Here is a 22,637-nt window from a genome sequence, read left to right on the forward strand (position 1 = left end):
ATGATAAAAAGGATAGGTAGTGTGTTGCAGAGCAAATGACAGATAAGAAACCCAGCTCTACTCTCCCTCTTGAGGGGGGATAACTCTTAGAGGAGGGGGTAAAATGGGACAACTGCCAAAAGGAAGAAGTCTGAACTGTTTTATACCCTGTTTATTTTACATGTAAAGAAAATGCAATGAGGAAAGACTACTTCTGAAAGAAGTCCGTAGACAAGTTTGGCCACAAAAGCATTTTACATTTACACATTGATCTGTTCTTGATTCTGTGATGGACTCAGCCTCCCAGGCCAGTGGACTGTGGTCTTTGAAATGGGTTTGTCATGTTAGGCTGGACCAAAGATAAAGACAGAGGCCCCTACTTTAGAATAATTCCTATTTTAGTCCCAAGACTTTTCATCTCCACTCACAAATTTAGGGGATGCTTAGTCCCTGACTACTGAAGGCCACTTGACAGAATGCAATCAAAGGAGAACCCCCACTTTAGAATTGTTTGGCTGAGTTTCTCTTTCTCTCAGAGTAGTTGGCACTGAATTTGTGTCATTGAATTGTATTTCCCCTAAAATTCACAAGAATGACTGGTAGCCCCTATTCTTTTTTATCTGGTTCCCTTCAATTTCTGGATCCCCACCTGTCCATATCCCACCTCTTTATCATAAAGTTTTGAATGAGTTCCTTGTACTGAAGGCACTTTCTGGTACCAAATGCTCCTGATGGAACTTTTTCAGAACTAATTTGAAAAAACTTGTATGGTCCCTGCTCAACACGAGCACCCATAATATCTGTTGATGAAAAGATTGAATAAGGAATCCAGAGACCCAAGATGATTCTCCCTAGGTAATAAAGTATTAAAACCAAAATATAATTCAATCAAATGTCAAGAACTATACATCTTTTTTTTTTTTACCAACAAAACACATGTGTCTCTAAGACGCTTTTTGGAAAGATTAACATTTTCAGTGTTGCATGAAACATGAGAAAATGTCCATCACACAAAAACCTCATCTGCCACTTCTATTTTTGCAAGAACAAGTATTTTAAATCCTTATTTAAGTGTCTTGACCCGAAGTACAGTTGACCCTTGAACAACTCAGGGATTAGGGCTGCCTACCCCCTGTGCAACTAAAAATCCATGTATAACTTTTGACTCCCCAAAACTTAACTACTAATAGCCTACTGTTGACTGGAAGCCTTACTGATAACATGAACACATATTTCAATTAACACATATTTTGTATGTTATATGTATTATAACTGTATTCTTACAATAAAGTAAGCTAGAAAACAGAAAAAGTATTTTTTTCAAATTTTCCTAAGTCTCCATAAAATTTTCTAATATATCCACTGAAAAAAAATCCATGTATAAGTGGCCCCATGCAGTTCAAACCCATCTTGTTCAAGGGCCAACTGAGCAATGAATTGCACTAAGAGGCTTATTAGCAGGACATAAAGCCAGGGAACACTGGGTCTCTCTCTGGCCGTAATCAAACACAAACCCCACCCAACCCGAGTGTCAAGAAGTTATGTTCCTATTTACTGCAGGTGGAGACCTGAGGCATAAAGAGACATGAAGTCCCTTATCAAGGACACTCCAAGTTATCGACACAGCCACCACAAGACCAAACATTTGTCTTCTGCCTTAAATGGATGTGGCAAGTATGTTCCCTTCAATGTTTTCTCTATCAAAAGAGTAAAAGGTCACAGGAACTGAGAGAGACACTGGTACCTGATCTGCCGTGAGTAGAGGCTCTTCATTGATACCAGAATCGTGCTCACTTTTCTCATTGAACTCCTCCTCTTCTTTCTCATGGATCTGAACAGGGAGGGGGACAGAATTCTGATTGGCCGTCAGCAGAACTAGGAGTCTCTCTAGCCTCTAGACTAGGTGACACTGACTGAAGGGCCGCCCCGGCCATCCACTGTGCCAGGGAGGGATCTGAAGAGGCGTTCAGAGCTCCATCCAATTCCAAACATACCCCTTGCACACAGCATGCATCACGGAGATCGGGTCAGGCAGAAATGAACAGTGAGGGATGAGTGGCCGGCACCAACCTGATTCCAGGAGGGCAGCCCTACGCTTTAACCCACTCACAAGTCGTCCCTGCGTGAACAAGGAACCATCTCAAGGTGAGCCATACTGTAACCAACTGATCCTGACACTGCAACTTGTTTATAAGGAGTTTCAACTTGAGGCATTGTGGAGAGATTTTTTTACTTTACTAGGCATTTTAACAGGTGGGCTGTTTCAGCCCAAGTAGTGTGCTTTCAGAACTGGATGAATTTTATGTTATGAGAATCCACATGTAGTGCTCAGAGCTGATGAAGGATGTAGTGAATCTGCATGAGACATGTCACAGAATAACCTGACCACTTAACAACATAGTTTAGTGCAAACTAAACAACAACAAAACACTGAACCATCTGCCTGTGTCTACAAAATTCTATCACCCCATGTAAGACTCTGAAAGTTCACAACCGTCAAGATTCTAGATGTTGAAGTCCAACAAGGTATTCATAGTTTGTCTGCCTTTGCTGACCACATCCGAGATGGCCACAGTCTGGCATTTATATTCAAATCCTGCACAGAATAAACCACTGAACCACCTAACAAGCTGTCTTGGTCCAGAAGCCTGATTTGAAAGTCATGCAGGGGTTGGCAAGAAGTGCCTCCACGAAATCTTTCCGCAAAGCCGCTTCTCATCCAGGAATCAATTTCACTTGCTCACCAGTAGCTGGCATGCTGATCCGCCTTGCCTGGGGATTACACCTTTCCTGTTCAAACAGGAAACACCCCAGTTCTAACATGTTGGAGGCAGTCTAGCCTCAGAAACTTATCTCCTTTTCTTTGAGCTCTGCCTTGGCAGACACCCCTAACAAAACACACCACCTTCTGTCTACATTTGCTCAAAACCAGGACTATGTCATAAGAAAATTAATCAAATATATCTTAAATGCCATCTGTGCTCAACCTGGATGAGGGACAGGACCAGGAGGTAATGGGATCGTTCAAGGGGCCTGTGTGCCAGATGGTGACATCTATTTCTGCTGTGGCACCCATATGCTCCTCTCTCTGCCAAGTCTACCACCTGTGGTAGCCGCCTGGTTTCCACAGCTCTCCACTATGCAGAAAGAAACTCCTGAAGCCACGGTTTGTTCACAACTGCGCTCATATGGCAGAACTTTCTTAGGGCCAGAAAGTCCTGTGGTAGAAGTTAGGCTTATGCTGTGAAACAGGTTTTTTGGGTTTTGTTGGAATTATTTTTAAAAAGCATCTGACAGCAAATGTCAGTGTATAACCAGAATTTTTTTTGACATTAAGTCTATTTTAAAAATGGAATGTTTACATTTTCTGAAATGTGGCCAGTTTTAGTGGGTCTACCTCGCTGACTGCTAATATTGCATCTCTCCACCACACCATCTCCCTGCCCAAGGTTCCCCCCGCAGGGCTGAGCATGGGGAGGGAGCTTGTAGGGACAGGTCCCTAGGAGTTGTTCAAATGTTAGTGAGGCTGGGTAATGGCATGAAGGACTCAGTTAGGGCTCCATCTCCTCTCCCCCTCTCTGGCACAAAGCCTACAGGTCTGGTTCACCAGGATTGGGTAAAAGGAGATTTGAGAATCAATCATAAGCTTGTGGAAAGTTACCATAAGTTTCAACTGTATAGGAGTTATACCCACCCCTGCTTTCTCACATCTTGAAGTCTCCACTAAAAACAAAACAAAACAAGTAGAGACAAAGCCCTTGAAAGCAAGCCTGGCTCCTTCCGTCTTCTACACGTGGGCTACTCCCCACCTTGCGCTCCCCACCCACCCTGTCCAACCCACCCTGTCCCTGGCCTTTTCTCCTCCCTCTCTAGCTTTGGGTTCTGATTCTCTCATCCTTCCTCACCCTCTCTAGGTCTGGTCCCACATTTTCTCTCAATGCTAGCAGACCCTGTTCTGCTCCAATACCTTCTGTCACTTCTCCACAAGCCCTCTTTCCTTACAAATGCCATTTAAAGACTCCCTGCCTTCCCTCAGTTACCAGGACAGTATCTTGTGCACAGAGTAGAAAGCTGGAGGGAAACTAACAAGGAGAAAGGGGAAGATTTGAAAATTTGATGGCACTTATGTCTATGGATAGTAGTTTATATCGATAAGTATGTAGGTAGAAACATAATGTACATATACACACATATATACTACACATACACACACACATAATGTATGCAGAAGAGTATGTGGATACTCATATGCCTATTATATGACATAGACATTGAAATCGCTTCAGGGAGTTCCATTAGCTTCTTGTGTGACCATGGGAGGCCTATAAAAATGGCAAGGTCAAAGCCAAAAACAATCTGCAGGCAAGGTTATATTGTGCTGAATTTCTTTGTAGACTTAAACTCAAGTCGTTTCCATACTATTATGGTGAACTGTGGCTCTTCCAAGTGATTTCTTCCCAGCATTGAGAAAAGAAGACCTAGAACCAGAAAAAAAGGTCTGGCCATACTACTCAGCGAGGTGTTTCTTCCCCCACCTTTGGTAAAGGGTGTGCCTTGAGGGGTATAACATGGTAGCTTAAAGCTTGAAAATAAATTTAGAGAACTTTCCCTGGAGTCTAAAATACTGCTAAATCCTGCTGCATGGTCATCTGAGTGAGGGTTCAAATACAGTGAGTTCCTTTGTTCAATGACTTAGTGTTTTTTGCTAAAGCATTCCAGATGACTCCATTCACAGGAAAGGGAATTTCTACTGCATATTTCCCCACTCTTAGCACAGTGGTTTCATGCGGGTGGCTGCCTTCTTGACCAAAATCAAGAGAACAGATACATTTTCACCTCTAGTCAAAAAGTAAAAAAATAAAAATATGTACCTAGCCCAAGGGAAGGGTGACTATATCCCTCTTATGCTTTAAACTATATTCCTCTTATGCCAGGAAACATCTGTGTGGGTCGATCAATGCCTCTGAATCCTCACAGTGAGATGCCCTAGAGTACAGACAGCAAACAGCATGTAGACAGCAGGTGTTTGTTGAAAGAATTCATGAACAAATGCAAAAGAGAGGATGAATGAGAGTACTACCACTTCCTATAGTCAATCTTGTCCCAACAGACAACTTAGCTGATGAGCCCCCTGAAAACCAGGAAAATATAACCCAGTATCATACCTAGACTTCCATTCCTCTTGTCTGAGACCACCACCATCTGCCTTTAATCACAGGTACAGGGGACAAAAGGGACTATCTTTTGTATCACAGTCAGGAACAGACTAGGTTGACTAACTGAAAAACCCAATAAATGTGGAGAATTATAAATAATAATAATAATACAAACATACATAGCTCAAGCATATTATTTCAACCTAAACTACAAATGTACATTGACTTATTCACCAAGCTCCTAATGTGAGGCCAAGGCCTTTCCTTCTAGGATGCACCTCTGAGTTTCACATAGTATTTCTTGCACCATCCACATAATAACACATTATTTAATGATTTCCCCTTTCTGTTTTTTTTTTAATAGTAGAAGGAAGGTACATAGGAGATTGAGCACACACAGTAGTCTCTTCTTCCTCTTGGAACCCTACTAACATGAGAGCAAAGGGATCAAAAAAGAACATCCTGCAGGGACAATATGAACTGGAGAAGAGATAACAGCAAAAGAGATGCTAGAAAACAAATGCTGACATAGCAGACTAGAGAGAGTTAAACCCCGTGGGAGGAAGCTCCCAAAAGTAAGTGGATTCACATGGAAGATCTGGAAAGACTCAGGAATTGGAGACTTTAGGTGGCAGTGGGAGGTGGGGCTAAAAAAAAGAAACTGTCAGGATTCTTAATCAGGAGCACTTATACCCAGGCCTTTTCTCTCTTCCCATTTAGAAAGGCAACTACATCCTCTCACTATCACAAGGACTAGAGGTTTCATTCTGGGAAGGTTGAACTAGGGAGACCCTGGACTCAGAGACATCAGGCCACCGGGAAGTGGGGCTGCGGGATCTTACCAAAAACAGAGGGATTAAGTAAAAATCCACATACTCACTAGAAAGACACCCCGCCCCCTCCAGCCTCCTTCCCTGACTAGGCTCCACAGATGCTGGCAGCCAATCTTTTTCTGCTCAAACAAGACCTTGGAGGACTCCACTTTGTGGATAATACATTTCCAGAACACTCCCAAGAAAAAAGACCTACAGATACACGCCGACATTTGGGGATTCCAAACAAAATGATCAGGTTCTTACTGATCACTAGACAATGTGGCCCAGCAGGAGACAAGCCCTGTCATTGCAGAAAGAGCTCAGCCTCCTAGCCTCACTTTTAAATATGAAAATATGCCTAAGGGTTACCAGACATTTCAGGACAATCTCTGACATAAAAGACAGGGACTAAAACAAATACATGGAAAAGGGAAACCAAAAGCAAAAGAGAGGTCAGGAGAAGCTCCTTCCTCCCATTACTGTCCTCAGAGAGATGAGAGGAAAACATGGGTTCTTTGAAACATGACCTATGTGTCAGAATTGATCAGAAAAACAAGAAAGAGCTCTTCGAAATTAAAACTATGATACAAAATTTACATTTTCAATAGAACTAAAGATAAGGTTGAGAGATGCACCTAGGGAGTAAAACAAAATAAGCAGATAGAAAATGGGAGGAGGAAAAAATAAATCACAATAAATCATTTAAGTCCAACACTTGAATAAAAAATTCCAAAAAGTAAAAACAGAGGAGATCGCCTCTTCCAGTCATGAAAGAATAACTAGTACTGGACTCACCCCTCCTACCATGTACTATAAATCTGGACAAAATCTATGAGCTAATTGTTTTCAGACACTGGATACATACAGTGCAAGGCTGTGATCCTTGAAAGAAGGGGAAAAAAATGAAATAAATGAAAGCTGAGGGAATCTATCACCTCTGGACTTATATTACAAGACATACTAGAGAAAGCTTTTTGGCCTGAAAGGAAATGATGGAAAATCAAATCTATAGGAAGGAATAAAGAATACCAAAAATGGTAAATATATGGGCAAATATTTTTAAAGTATCTTTTTTTTTTCTTCTCTTAATTTCTGAAAAAGATAACTGTCTAAAGCAAAAAGAATAACTCTGTGTTGTGGGGCATATAATGAACTAAAACATATGACAACAACAGGACAAAGGATGAAGATAATAGACTCACACTGTTCAAAGTGTTCTTAACTTTATGTGAAGTGACATAATATTAATCCCAAATAGCCTATGATAATTTAATAATGCAGAGTATAATCCCTAGAGCAGCCACTAAAACAAACAAAAGTACAAAGAGGTACAGATAAAAATCCAATGGAATAAATAAAATGGAATGCCAAAAAAATACTAATTCAAAAGAAGGCAGAGAAAATGGAACAGAGGAACAACAGCAAATCCATATGGGACAAATAGAAATGCAAGATGATACACCTAAACACAAACCATTATGGTTACAATAAATATTAATGAACTAAACACAATAAACCAAAATGCACATCACTGTCAGAATAAATGTAAAAGACCCAACTATATGCAATCTACAAAAGACACACTTTAAATTTTAAATATAAGGACATAAATAGGTCTTGTGTTGTGGCTAAATTCATATCAAAGTAGATTTCAAGAGGGAGTATTGCCAGAGATAAAGAAGGGTATTTCACAATAATATAAAGGGCCATTACTCAGGAAAACATAGCAATAATAAAAGCATATTTTTCTTAATAACAAAGCTTCAAAATATATCAGACAAAAACTAACAGAACTAAAGAAAGAAATAGACAAATACAAAAATAATAATTGGAGATTTTAACACTTCTCCCTTGGCAACTAAAAGAATAAACAGATGGGGGAAAATCAATTAGGATACAAAAGAATTCAACAATACTGTAAGCCTATTTAATCTAGTTGATCTATATAGAACATTGTAACCAACAATTGCAGAATACACATTCTTTTCAATGGTACATAGTACAGTCACTAAGATACACCACAATGCTGGCCATACATCAGCCTCAATATATTTTAAAATATTGAATGTGTACATTGTGTTCTCTGACAAAATTAAATGAGAAGGACAAAATCATATCTATAAGATCCCCACACTTTGAATTAAGCAACATATTTCTAAATAATCCATGGGTCACAAGAAGAAATCACAAAAGAAAATTAGGAAATATTTTGAACTGAATGATAATGAAAAAAATGCCATTATCAAAATTGTGGGATTCAGTAAAAGCAATGCTTAAAGGAAATTGTACTGTTTTAAGATGCTTATGTTATTGCTGACTGGTCTGAATGTTTCTGTCCTCCTAAATTTCATATGTTGAAATCTAATAACCAGTGTGATGATATTAAGAGGTGGGGCCTTGGGGAGGTGCTTAAGTCATAAGGGTGGAGCCTCACAAAAGGCGCTCTACACAGCTCCTAAGACCCTCGTACCCTGTGAGGACCCAGCCAGCTGGCAGTCTGCAAACTGGAAGACGGCCTTTCCCAGAACCAAACAATGCTGGTACCCTGGAGTTCCAGCTTCCATGACTCTGAGAAATAAGTGTCTGTTGTTTATAAGCCACCCAGTCTGTGGTGTTTTGTTTTAGTGCCCCAAATAGACTAAAACAGTTTTTTTTTTTAAGTTCAAAATATAAATTAAGTTTCCACCTTAAGAAGCTTTAAAAAGTTATTTAAAACAAGGATAATAAAGTTAAGGGAAGAATCAACAAACCATAAAATGAACAAATAGAGAAAAAATGAAATCAAGAGTGGTTTTCTGGAGAGATTAATAAATAGACTGATGAGGAGGGTGGGAGGGAGAGAGGCGGAAGGAGGGAACAGAATAGTAATAAAATGGGGAACATCACTATTGTTCTTACTGACATTAAAAGAAAAAGAAAATATCATAAACAACTGTGTGGTCAACCCATACATGTTCAGTGACTTAGATTAAATAAACAAATTTCTTGAAAAACACAACTTACCACAATCAACTCAGGAAGAAACAGAAAACCTGAAAAGCCCCATATCTATTAAACAAATTGATCTGTAATCAAAACCCTTCCACAGAGAAAACACTGGCCCAGCTGGTTTCACTGGTATAGTTTATCAAACATTTAAGGGAAAAATAATACCAATCGAACATAAACTCTTTCAGAGGAGAGGGGAAAAAACACCCAATTAATTTTATGATAATACAAGAAAATTTCAGAAAAAGATTCTTCATGAACATAGCTGCAAAAACTTTAATAAAATATTAGCAAATCAAATCCCACATTATATAAAAAGGATACCATGACAAGTGGGATTTATCTTAAAAATGAAAGGTTGGTTTAATATTTGAAAATATTAAATCAATTAGTATAACTTACTACATTAACATAATAAATTGATCTATAGACATAATCACAGTTGAATTTCCAACAATTTTTGTAGAAATTGATCTGCCAATTCCAAAATTGATATGGAAATGCAAAGGACCTAATGTTATAAAAAAAAACTTTGAAAAAAAAGAACAAAGTTGAAAGACTTAACACTGCTTTATGTCAAGATTTACTATTAAGTTACAGTAATAATATAGCATGATATTGGCTCAAGATAGACACATATTTCAATGAAACAGAATAGAGAGTTCAGAAATTGATCAACACACATATGGTCAATTGATTTTCAACAAAGGTACCAAGACAATTCTATAGAGAAAGGATAGTATTTCTAATAAATAATACTGGAACAAATGGATAGCCATACACACACATACAAAAAAATGAACCTTGAGCCTTACCTCACACCATATACAGAAACTAACTTGAAATGGATCATAAACCAAATAAAAGTTAAATTTATAAAACTTCTAGGAGACTTAAGAAAAAATCTTAGTGGCCCTGGTTTTTGAGATTTCTTAAACACTACACAAGAAGTACAAACTTTGAAAAGAAAATCAACAAACTGGACTTCACATTTAAAAGATATTTGATCTTCAAACAATAAGGTTAAGAAAGTTAAAAGGCAATACTTGGACAAGAAGAAAATATTCGTAAAACATGTATCAGACAAAGCATTTATATCTAGACTATATATTCTAAATTATTTAAACAAGGAGACCTTTAATGCCTTAGGAGTCTACTAAGCAAACCAAAACCTAAGCCTCTAAATACCTCAGGGTTAAGAATTCAAACCAAAAGAGAACCAATCACAAATAGCCAACTAGGCTTTCCCATAATACAATCAACCACTTAAGCTATAGCCAATCAAATAATTTCCTTCTTTTGTTTCCACCTCTTCTCTATAGTCTCCCTCTAGCTCCTGTCAATGCAGCACTCTTAACCACTCTGGGTTTGGCACTGCCTGATTCAAACTGATTTTTGTTTGAATCAACTCAAAAATGTAGTATGTCTTATTTGATCCCTTAACATAAGGAGCTCTAACAACTCAATAATAAGAACACAAACAACCCATTAAGAATATGAGCAAGAGATTTGAACAGGCACTTCACCAAGATACACAGGCTGTAAATAAGCACATACAAAGATGCTCAATATCATATGTTACTAGGGAAATGCAATTTAAAACCGAAATAAGATACTACTGTATACTTACTCGAATGTCTAAAGTGTAAAAGGCTATCCATAACAAGTGTTGATAAGGATGTGGAATAATTCGAGCTCTCAAACTGGGTAACAGTCCAGCAGTTCAGAACAAAGTGAAACACACACTTACCATATGACCCAGACATTCCACTCATAGGTTTTTACCCAAGAAAAATGGAGACATATGTCCACAAAAAGACTTAGACAAGAATATTCACAGTAGCTTTATTTGTAATATTCAAAAACTGGCAACAACCCAAATGTCCATCAATAGGTGAGTGAATAAGAAAATGATGGTATGTCCATTTAATGGAAGACTACTGAGCAATAAAAAGGAGTGAGCTATTGATTCATACAATAAAATAGATGGATATTTAAGTAAGTATACTGTGTTTAAAAAGCCAAAAAGAGAGTACATGCTGCATGATACCATTTATACAAATTTCTAAAAAATACAAACTAATCTATAGTGTACAGAAACAGGTTGCCTGGAGATTGGGAAGTGAAAGGAAAGACATGCTCAATATCTTGATTGTGGTTTCACAGATGTATACATATGTCAGAACTTATCTAATTGCATGCTTTAATATATGCCGTTTATTATATGCCAGTTATCCTTCAGTAAAGCTGTGAGAAAAAAGAAAACCAAAAAGAAAAGAGAGAAAAATAAAAAAGAGAGAGAAAAGAAGAATATATCATGACCCCATTGGGTTTATCTCAAGGTTGATTTAATATCTGAAAATCTATTCATGTAATTCATCACTGTAACATAATCAATAAGAAAACTGTATAATCATCTCAATAGAGACAGAAAACAGAAATAATCTTCAGAGAAATAACACAAGAAAACATGCCATAATTTAAAGTCGTGAGCTTTCAGGCTGAAAGGCCCTGCTGAGTACAATGCAGAATGAATGGGGGAAAAAAACCTCACTACAAGGCACATTATTGTAAAATTTCAAATGAGAAAGGAAAAAGAGCATTTCCTAACAGCTTCTAGAGAGAACCAAAATAGAATCGCATATAAAAGACAGAGAATCAGAATGGATTTGGGGCTTCTCAAGAGCAACTAAAAGCTGGAAGGTAAGAGAACAATGCCTTCAGAATTCTGAGTAAAAAATGTTTTGCGGCATGATATATTTAATGCAATGAAACAGAAGGGCCTTGAACCAAGGATACTGTATCCAGCACGATTATCATTTAAATATGAAGGAGGGATTAAACAATTCCCAGACAAGCAAAAAATGTTTTGCAAGCTAAAAAAACTAAGTCACATTCTCAATCAAGTATATGCTAGGAGAATAAAGACATTCTCACATATTCCATAAAATACATTTATCTGTACCCTTTCTCAAGAATACACTGAATTGTTTTCACCAAAACAAGGAAATATACCCAGAAACATAAAAATATGGCAGTCAGAAGACAGGACAGGGAGGCAAGAATTGTCCCCAGGATGAAAGAGAAGGAAATTCCCAGGACAACAGCTGTGTACCAGACCTAGAATATAACCAGGCTAGTTTAGAGCAGAAAGATGGAGGGTATTAGTTTGGATTTTTCAATGAAAAAAAAAAATCAATTGATAGAACATCTGACTTTTTCTCACTACACTGTGAGATTTAGAGTTCACACAGAGTTTTGGATTGAACTCATGATAGATATATAGGAAACGAAGCAAATGAAAAAACAATGTAATTCTTCACTCCAGGTTAAACAAGAAGTACAAGAGAGGAACTATTCTTAAAGAACACTATATGATTCAGCAAAAAATAATGTATGATCAATATATTTAATATTGATTTACTACAAATTGGTGAGACAACTCTATATGAGAAGGGGAAAGGCTAAGTGTGAGTATTTGAGGTGGCATAAAAGAATTCAATTTCATCTCCCATAATACAAAGTTAAGCGGTAACAGCCAAAACTGTTGATTTTAAATACATAGCAATGTAAATGTGTTATTTAGAAAATTAGAGATACATGCCAAAAGAAATAAATATGGTTGCCTCTAGAGAGTAGGGAAACACAAGTCAAGAGCTGCTGTTTTGTTTGATTGGTTTTTTTGCTTTACATTTTATATTTTAAAAGTATTATTTGACTTTTAAAACTAGGTACATGTGTTTTGATTTTTAAAAAGCAAAAATGACGCTCTTTGCAGTCATAATTCAACAGCTTCCATAACATGTGATTAAGTTACTTGGTTACAGTCACAAGGACAAGCATGAAGAGGTTTGGGGACAAACACAACAGATTCTTGGCAATGAACCACATAAGCAGCAGAAGAGAGAGGAGGGCTCGCTAGCGAGAGGCGACCAGGGCAGTCAGTGTGCAAGGCTGTTCGGTCGCTGTTTCAGGAGCGCAGAGCACCGGCTAATCTAGCAAGTCATTTACACTGAGGTCAGTTAAAAGAGCTTCTACTGTAATGAATCCAGATAATAAAGGAGATGAAATAAAACAGCCTTAATCCATCCACTTTTGTTACCCTGTCCTTTTCCCATAGGTTAGATGGAAGAAATTCTACCAGGAGCAGAACTCATGATCATCCTTCTCAAGGTCATTCAATTTGCCCTGAAATATTAACCCTCTTGAGGGGAATCTGCAAATGAGGATAAATTAGAGTCCTTTTGAAGGGCAGACTATCTACTATAACCTTTAGCTTAATCTAGAAAATGAATGGGAAAGGTGGCAAAAGAGATAATGAAGTAAAATCCGCCTTCTGCACCACGCTGGGCCTGATTTAATTTCAATCACTGGATTTATTCCATGACGGCCTCCTTCTCCTTTGCATTTTGGGTGAGTACTAAACGCCATATAAACACTGCAAGAGAAAATGAGCAGTCAGGAGTTCAAAACAGGACCTGAGACATTGCTTCCTGTCTGTGCTCTGAGCAGACTTGCTGCAAATCTCTTAGTCTCAAAGTCACCATCTGACCTGCCCCAGTCAATGATGTCTTTAGGTTTTGAGTATTTTGGATTGCTAATTATTAGAAGAGGGAAGAAGGATATAGAGTGACTTTTCAACAAATCAGCCAGCTGCTGATCTCTTTGCTGTGCTATTTTAAGCACTGATATACAGAGATATCACTCCGTAAGGGAAATCTGTCTCTTGCTCTTCTATTTGGACTCGATTCAGGAGCACCTGGAAAGATAGGCTTCACCTCCTCCCTCATCTGCTGAGTCCACAGGGCTGTGATAGCCCTTCCTGACAAGAAATTGTCAAATTTCCTTTACAGCTGAAACTAGAAAACCAATCAAGGCAGAAACTGGCTTTTAGCACCAACAGAGCCACTAAATATTTCACCTTTCTCTATGTAGATTCATCTAGAAGGGGCAATTTGGATCTTCTGAAAGGTCACTCCCCAAAACCTATGCAAATCAAGTCAAAATAAGTATTCTCTTTATTTTTTCAGAAGCCCTCGGGCTACATTCTTCTTTGACATCCATAACGACAGAATGTGACTCAGGTCCAGCCACCTAAATGTCTCATGGGTTGAGTATCATAAAGAAGTCCTTGACATTGAGTGGGCACCTTGCTAATATCTGGCTCCAACTTTGGCCATTAACCAGGCCCTGAGCTTGCACTTACTCCCTTGTTTTTGATGGGGCTGAACTGTTCTTTTTAGATGGGAAAGCCTGATTTCTCTAACCATCATTATTTGGACACAAAAGAAGCCTGTGATAGTTGCTGGCCTCCTCTTCAGACCACTTTATTTTGCATGTTGTAGCACCTGGATCAACAACAGAGTTACCTGCAGTTACACCTGTTACAGAAAATCATTTGAATCACCTCGTATACACTAGACATTTCACCTCTTCCACAGTTCCTACCTCCCCAGCAATGTTTTTGAGCTACTGCTGAGCTTCAGTACATCATGAAGAAGACGGTTTTGTTACTGAAAGCTTTCCTAACTGGAATCCACATCTTCTCAAGCCTTGTTAAGTAAGGGGCCCCAGAGAATTACCTCAGTGTCAGAGTTGTTGCCATTCAGAGCCTCCATATTTGGGTCCCTCCAGTCTTCTGAGAGTGAAGGGATGTAATTGTCTGTCAGCGCATCCCAAACCCTGTAAACAAAGAGAAGCTCTCATTAGCACACATCTGTGGCCTGGCCCCGCCTGGAGGAAGGAAGAGCCTGGCCAGGGCAGGAGAGAGGCCTCTGTGTGTGCCAGGCTGAGATCATCTGCCTTCCAGCATGCAGAAGCAAAGCAGCTTAGAAACTGAATTAGAGGCACTACCAGGAGAGAAAGAGCCAAGAGAATGGGCCCTGGCCAGGGTTGTAGTGTTTGCCTGAGAGAAGAGGACATTCTCACCGCTGTGATACGAATGGTAGAATCTAAAAGCAAACTACCTCCAGCAACAAATAAATTGCCCCCAGAAATAAATCTGCCCCTCAACATAGAGTTCATGTCTCATGAACCTAAGAAATTGCTGCATTTCCTTTCCTATGGGCAGAGAAGAGGTAGAGAGAGACAGAGAGAGACAGAGAGAGAGATCTGGACAGATTTTCTGGCCGAATGCCATTAAAATCAGGGTTTTCACCTCATTTATATGCATTTGAATTTCAGAGGCCTGCAATCTAAATGGTCAGGAATTAACTCTTTGACATCTCCCATAGGTAAGGGGATAATGCCAGCGCTGTTAATGCTTACTTATTAACCAAAATGTGCCAGCAAGCCCACGGGTGACACAATCCTGCCCTCTAGCAATGGAGGGTTTAAGCGTCCTGTGTCTCCATCATGGACACTCTAATGCAAATATATGAAAGGGATCAGTAACTATACCTCTGTCCACACGATTTTCAGTGGAGGAAGATGGGGCTCCTTTATTACATTTCTTTTTGAAATTCTGATGTGTACATTGTAACAAAGGGTTTCCAACAATTCTTATTGCTTAACTCATTTCAGAAAAATTTCCTTTGGAATAAAAGGGCAGGGAAAGTCCTGAAGTCACACACTCTCACCAACAAGAGAATAAACAGATTAGTCAACATCAAGAGATTAATGTAAATCAGCAAACCAAGTCTCTAAAACAATACCATCCACAGAAGCCAGCAAGCACTTGAGTGAGAAATAGATCAGCGTACAGGGGGGCTCTATTCAATCTCCCTCAGGCACCTATGTGTGTCAGACATGAGTGATTGCTATGAAGACAAAGTTTAAGAAGGTACATTTTATTTAGATATGCTAATATAAGGAGATAGCTTTATAAAAATACGCAAATATTTATACACATAGATCAAATTCAAAATGACAAAATATGGTGTAAGATGCTGAAAAGGTAAGTGCAAATATGTGTAATAATTTACATATAAATTATAAAGCACAGACAGTTGAAATTACATACATAAAATGGGGGAGGAGAGCACGCTTAGCATATATGAAATCAGGATATGTGATATAAGCTAAGAGGTTTTCCTAGTGCACAACAAATAAATAAATAAAGTAATAAAAGCGATTCAAGAAAACACAACCGCATGGCAGTGCTTGGGTTACCCATTTACTCATTGTTTTCCTACAATTACAAGAAAGCACTTTGAGAGAACTCGTCAAAGGTTCACAGGACATCTATTCAGCAGGATTTCAGTCTACTTCTTAAACACGGATGATCCAATCTCCATCAGGCACTATTAGAGTTTCATTAATCCAGACTAATTCTAAATTAGCATTCTAAAGCCAAGAGGCAAGTATGATTTACTATCTCCAAGATGAAACACCAAGAGCCACACCCACTAGAAAGGTCAGTGGACAGCAGCTCCTCCTTGAATCACTACATCCCATCCTCTGCTGCCAGGAAAAGAAACACAAGCACAGGCACTGACCTTCGATTTGTTCCTGCGGCGAGTACCTGAAGAAATGCAATTCAGTAAAGCCCAAAATAGTCATAAGCCTTAGGTACCTCCCCTAGGCAGGGTGGAAGTTGAGACCTTGAATGGACCACACACCTTCCGATGACCTTGAACCTGTTCACCTCCTCAACGGGAGGACTGAGAACTCTCTTCAGTCAGTTAGGGAGCGGCAACTTTTCTCATCTGAACCTTCACTGACATACTCTGGATTTCACATGCTGACTCTCGATTTTTAGTGACAATTCGCTAAAACTTTCTCTCCTCAGAAATTCCAGTTTTCCTTGTTCTCTTGCATGTTCTGTCCAGCTTTTCTTCTTCCTTCCTGGTGCGCTTTTTATCCTTGGAGGTGCATAACCAACCTCTCATCTCGTTGTAATCACAGGCATGCCCTTCCTGTGCTTTTCAGCACCCACCTGACCATAATAACCGTAGCAGACAACACTTAATGGGCACCTACTATAACCCAGGTACTGTTCTAACCTGTATGTGGGCTAATTCATTCATTCCCCACAACAACTCTATAAGGCAGGTACTAAATAAGTAAAAGAAAAAAACTGAAACACAGAGTGAAGTTCATTAACTTGTCTTGGTTCATACAGCCGGTGATAACAGATGGGATTTGAAGCCAGGCACTACATCTACAGAGCCTATATTCCTAACCAACTATTCCAATTCTTTATGAATTTTATGAGTGGCACTAACCTGGGTATCAGAATAATATACCAACTTCCAAATCTCAACCCAGAGCAGCAGTTCAAAAACTGGCTCTGCGTGAAAAATCCGTAAGGATGTTATTCTGGACATTGTGCTTTCATCAGTCTACAAAGGCAGAAATGGCAGAGGGCAGCAGGGTGCACGACGCTTTCTGTCTAGATCTCCAGCCCAGAGAAGGCTGAAAGGAAGACAGAGGCAGAATGCTGGCAGGTAGGCAGGTGGTGGGAGGGAAAAACACAAAGCTTTCTGTGAGGAAGAGAATGGGAAGGGCTTGTCTCCCTGGAGAGGCTGTCCATCCCATCAGCAGGGCCCTCGGGAAAGGATCTGCTCCCTTTTACAGTTAGACTGTAAATTGCACTTCCTGAGATGCATCCTGCTACTTAGCCTTATCTTGGGGAAAGGAGACTTCCAAAGTTATACACTGTATCTTTTATCAAAGAACTAAGATTAAACAGATTGCCTCAGTTCCTATCAGTAGGCTGCCATGGCATCCAGCTTCAATTTGCTCTCTCAGTCCCTATAATAACAGAAAAGGCTTTTCATGAGCCTTTATAGCTTGAGAGTAGTGCCTGTAGAAATGACCAAACTATCCTTCACTAGGGAGGGCTAGGGACTTGAAAAAGGATGCTGGCCCGGTATGAGCAAACTAAACAGAATGGGTTGTGCAAGATGCGTATACAAAGATCTGGGTCTACTGGCAATATAGAGCCATCAAGGCTACATTAATCCTATTACACATACACACACACACATCTCTGAACACCTATTGGTAGACAGCTAGTTCAAAGGGCTCATTAGAATTCCAACTGGGTAACATCTGCCTTAATCCCCTCTCGGTGGCTACTGTTGTCCATTGTTTTATTTGTAACCAGTCATGCCAATATCCACACTCGGATGTGTGTTAACATGAGTATACTTTTGCAGTTAATACTTAGGAATTGCCCATTATTAGCATATTAATGACTTTGAGCAACTTTTTAGATTTTTTTCAAATGCTTAAATAGAATCAATACTACCTCTTCCATCTGGATAGGGAAATTGAACCTCCAAGAAGAGAACTCATCTCCATAAAAATCATAGTTATCTATCAGCTGTCTCTATCTGATTAGTTGGCATTTACTTGTCTCCAACTTAAGATATGGTTGACCACAGGCCATTTAGTTATTGTGTGGACTTTATTTTTAATGTCATCATCCTTAAATTCTACATCCCAATAATTCTACATGAAGAACAAGAAACTGTCTTTGTTCTCACGTTTGGCCCCGCTGACACCAGGGTACTAATAATAAGAGGGTTGACAGGGACCCCAATGAGGTAGGGGCAAGGACTACCCAGTCCCATTTTTCAGTGCCTCTAAAAGGCTCTGGCCTCCAGGTCAGATCTCTTATGACAAAGGAAAGGATGATCACACATATGCAAAGAAGAGATTCTGGAATATTTTCTAAATTTAACAACAGGAAATATATATTCAAATTTGACTCTCTTTTTAATGCCTAGAATTTCCATGCCCCAACAAATCAAAGGCAAGTTGCTAACTCAGTCAATTCTGCATTAGCCAAATATTTCTCAATGAGAGCTAAAGAAATCAAAACTTTAAAAAGAATTACTGTATTTGCTTTATGATTTGTGCTATCTTCAAGGAGGTTAATTTGACCAAGAATTAACCTCTTTTGTTTTAAGCTTCTATTATTTAGTTCTACCCAACCCCAAACACTTTTAATTCATTTGTGAATGAAATATACCTCTAAATACTAAATTTAAGCAAGTTTATGACAAGCTATGCCTAGGAGAATCTCAGCCAGATTAGATACTAAATTATTTTTTTCTTTCACCTCCTCATAATTTTACAGTTGAACTATCTGGATAGGTGTCTATAAAACAAAATGTGAAATTTAATTCTGATTTTTATTTCAGGCTGTAAAGCTTTAAATACACTGACAGCTTAGAAAACGCAGTGGTAATTTCTCTCTTCCCAGATCCTCCCTCTACACTATCCCCGAATAATACTGCATCTCTAAGGAATTGTTCAACCTTCGGTCTTTTAGCTGAATCAGTCAATGAGGCAGGCAAGTCAGAAAAATCAGAAGACCAATAATCCCCTATGATGGTAATTAACATTGAGTGGCCTCTGCTAATGTGCTGAAAGAGAATACGTACCTACTCACTGGGCCTTCATCCTTAATGAGGCAGAGGTGGGATTTAGATGGGGAGAAATGATTTGTTGGAAGCAAAAGGAATTGAATACATCTTAAAATGTCATTTTCAGAGCACAGTCTGGGAGAGATAAGAAATTAGGTTCTATGCAAGTCCTTAGCCCCGCTTCATCAAGATTGCGCTCTGGAGGTTTCAAAGGTAAGGACCCACGCAGTCCACTAGAGTTAAGTGACTAGCCCAAGGTCACACAGAGAGTTAGCAAGAGTATCAACGTTATAATTCATAGTCTTCGTATTTCCAGTTCATTGCCTGGTGCAATGAACTAGAGTAAAAAAATACTTGGTATAATAATGCCCCAGAGACATTCTTTTTTTGATGTAAGGAAGTTGAACAAATTGCAGCAGGCTCAGAATCTAAAAAGAATCAGTTTGAAACTTAAAATTGAATTGAAATGCGCAGCCCATGGTTATAGTACTGGCCACCGGAGTGAAATGTTCTCTCTGTGATCATGCCTTCCGGCTAGCATTAATTAAAAAGAAAAGAAGGAAATGGTATGGACCTGGAAATACATTACATGTACCTACAGGCTAACTATAACTATGATTGCTTATTGAATTCATGCAGTATTCAATATTTCACTCAGAAAATACTACTTGATCACTTACTATGTATCAAGCATGGTATTAGACAATAGGGTAGGGATATAATAGCAAGTAAAGACAGACAGCTATGTAGCCCTTGTATTCAAAGATCCAGTCATCAAATAAGCAACTATTTCCAAAAGACAGCCGGGTCCAATTCTTTAGGATATACCTTTTACCACTGTTATTTATGGGCAAATCTTCCCACTCAAGTCCGTAAAAAGAGAAACCAAAACACAGTTGTTCTAAACTTCCATTACCAACTACTTGAAGTTTCTTGTGTGGTTCCTAAAGAATGACTGGTGTGTATTTCATCTGCGTAGGGAATTCATGCCTGTTTTTAGTAAGTGCCCGAACACCCTTCTTTAATTCATATAAATTTCTCTTTCTAGTCCCTCCTCAAATAGCACTTCTCTCAAGTCCCTTTCCTTGACTACTGTTCAGACCCCAGAAGTGGCCAGTAAGTGACGCAGGGAACCTACATATTCAAAAGCCACTTCACCTGTTTATGGCTTTTGTTTGGCGCAGGGTAATTCCCTGGGCTCTTAGTGAAATTTATACGCGTTCTTATCTGGACATGCCTTAACACTTGTAGATCATTTTTCCAGTCCTGAGGGGTTTGTAAACAATTTGGAAATTTTCATAATTCTGGTGTTTCTTGAAGCAAATTGTTCTGAAGACATAGATTCCTCCATCGTATAATTTTTTTTTCTGTCCCTTATTTCTAATATCTGGGTTGATTACTGCTGATATAAAGAAAACTGAAGATAGACTCCAAATTTAACATGCTCCTGAAATTCTATTTTATCTGCTCCTTAAAAATCCTTCATTCCTTTAAGGTTTCCATTTAAGAAAGCTCTACAGGTGACCAGAAAAGGACAAGACAGAACAATGTCAGCAATAACTAGAGCGCTGCCCCACTGACATAAACATGTAACTAGTATGCTGTGAACCCACAGACGGAAACCATGGTAAGATAGGAGCCCCAGACTAGGGTGCTTGTGTGAAGCAATAGGGGGCAATTAAGACTTCTTACTCCTCATCCTGCAGCGTTTCCTCCTCCTCTTGGATCTGAAACTGGTTCTTCACTGGAGCTAGGTTTTCGGTCTTGGCATTGTAGTTCCGAAAGCAGACGTTGAGCTTCTCATCGAATTCATTCACGAGGTCCTCCATGGACTTGAAGCTGATTATTTCAGAGGAAAAATTCTCAAGCTCAGAGAGGGAGGGGTCCTCTAGATGGTGAGGAGATGAGCCATAGAAACACCGTGGCTTCTCCTCTGGGTCCTCCGAGCAGCAGGGCCGAAGGTCCTCAAACTCTTCATCCAAACTCACCAGTGGGGCCTCCATTATTGCTTAGCAATAGAACAAGTGCACCGTTCGAGATTCGTTGATCTGGAAGAAACAGACAAGGTCATGTGAGTTTGAACTGGGCTTATGTGCCAGTCGGCTGAGGAATGGTAACCACATATTGCATTAGTCTGAATCTCTCTCAAAACAAAGATTCCACTTCACTGGCATCCATCGTTCCTGCACTTTGTCACTATTATACACTTAAGGGTTTCAAACATCATTGCCAGTGTGAATAATACTAACCTAAATAGAGTAAATTAGAGTAAACTTTGGAGACAGAGCTGCTTCCAGTTGCCCACTCCAAAAACAAAGCTTAGTGGTTAAGTATGCAGCCCCTGGAACAGACTGCCTACGTGTGCATCCTGTTCTGCCCCTTACAAGCTGTGATTTCAGCAAATTACTTAACCTGTCTATGCTTCCTTTCATTCTCCTCAAGACAGAAATGGTAACAGGACCTCCCTCAAAGAGATGTCACAAGGGTTAAAGGAATAAACAAGAATAGACCCTGGTAAGGGCTTAGAACAGTGTCTAGTAAATAATAAACATCAACATTATTCAACATATATTCTCTGTTATTATTACAGCCATAGGTCCATATCCTTACCCATGTGCTCTGAAAACTGGAAGTTTTTCCTAATATATTTAAAGGCAAAATCCAACCTGACCTAAACTCATTTGGCAAGTAAACCTAATCTACATTAATATAAAGTTGCTTGTTTTCATTTATCCCATGTAGTGTGCTTTGCTTCAGAAATACTAATTTTTTTTCATTATAGAGACTCTTTCCCCATCTCCCAGGGGATGAGATGAAGAATCTGCACTCTATCACTGACTTCTAAAACTTGAGATAATCTAAATTCTGAAACATGCCTGACCCCGAGGACTTTGGATAAGGGCTCACAAACCTGGACATTACCTACCTTATTGATAAATAATAGACTTCTAGGACACTGGCAGAGACTTTCAAACAAGCACCCAAGTTTTTCCGAGGCACAGAGTCTATGTCCAGACTAAAGGAATGGATTAAATTATCTATTAGCCTGTAAAAGATATATCCAACTACCCATGTACTGCCAAGCCAGATTCTGAAATCTTGGGCGCTGCACCCAGAAGGCTACACTTCAGACCGCCCTTCATTTCCCAATAGCTCCAGGCCATCTTCATATACTACCTTCAGCTGTGCTTTATCCATCTGTGAGTACATGAAAGCCCTTCCCCAATTTTAATTTAAATTCCTCAAGGGCACAGACGTCCTCTGGACACCCTACATGGCTCCCAGCACACACTGCTCTGTGGTAGGCAATCAATCAGTGTGTGCTCATTGAAAAACGATCTTCCATCCCCCACAAACAGTTTCTCATTTTCAATTCAGGCAGC

At 39.2% G+C, this 22,637-nt stretch overlaps 1 protein-coding gene across 2 annotated transcripts in view; it reads right to left on the reverse strand.

The window, feature by feature from the left end:
* Positions 1-22,637, reverse strand: part of FEZ1 (fasciculation and elongation protein zeta 1) — a 38,466-nt gene that overhangs the window by 11,871 nt on the left and 3,958 nt on the right. For both annotated transcript variants that reach the window (XM_036930266.2, XM_036930267.2), the window contains exons 2-4: positions 20,947-21,302; positions 14,521-14,620; positions 1,724-1,810 (exon numbers count right to left, since the gene is read on the reverse strand). In XM_036930266.2, coding sequence (XP_036786161.1) covers positions 1,724-1,810; positions 14,521-14,620; positions 20,947-21,257 — 498 coding nt within the window. In that variant the 5' untranslated portion in view covers positions 21,258-21,302. The remainder of the gene's footprint in view (positions 1-1,723; positions 1,811-14,520; positions 14,621-20,946; positions 21,303-22,637) is intronic.

This window comes from Manis pentadactyla, chromosome 13 (genome assembly GCF_030020395.1).
Source record: "Manis pentadactyla isolate mManPen7 chromosome 13, mManPen7.hap1, whole genome shotgun sequence".
Lineage (NCBI taxonomy): Eukaryota > Metazoa > Chordata > Mammalia > Pholidota > Manidae > Manis > Manis pentadactyla.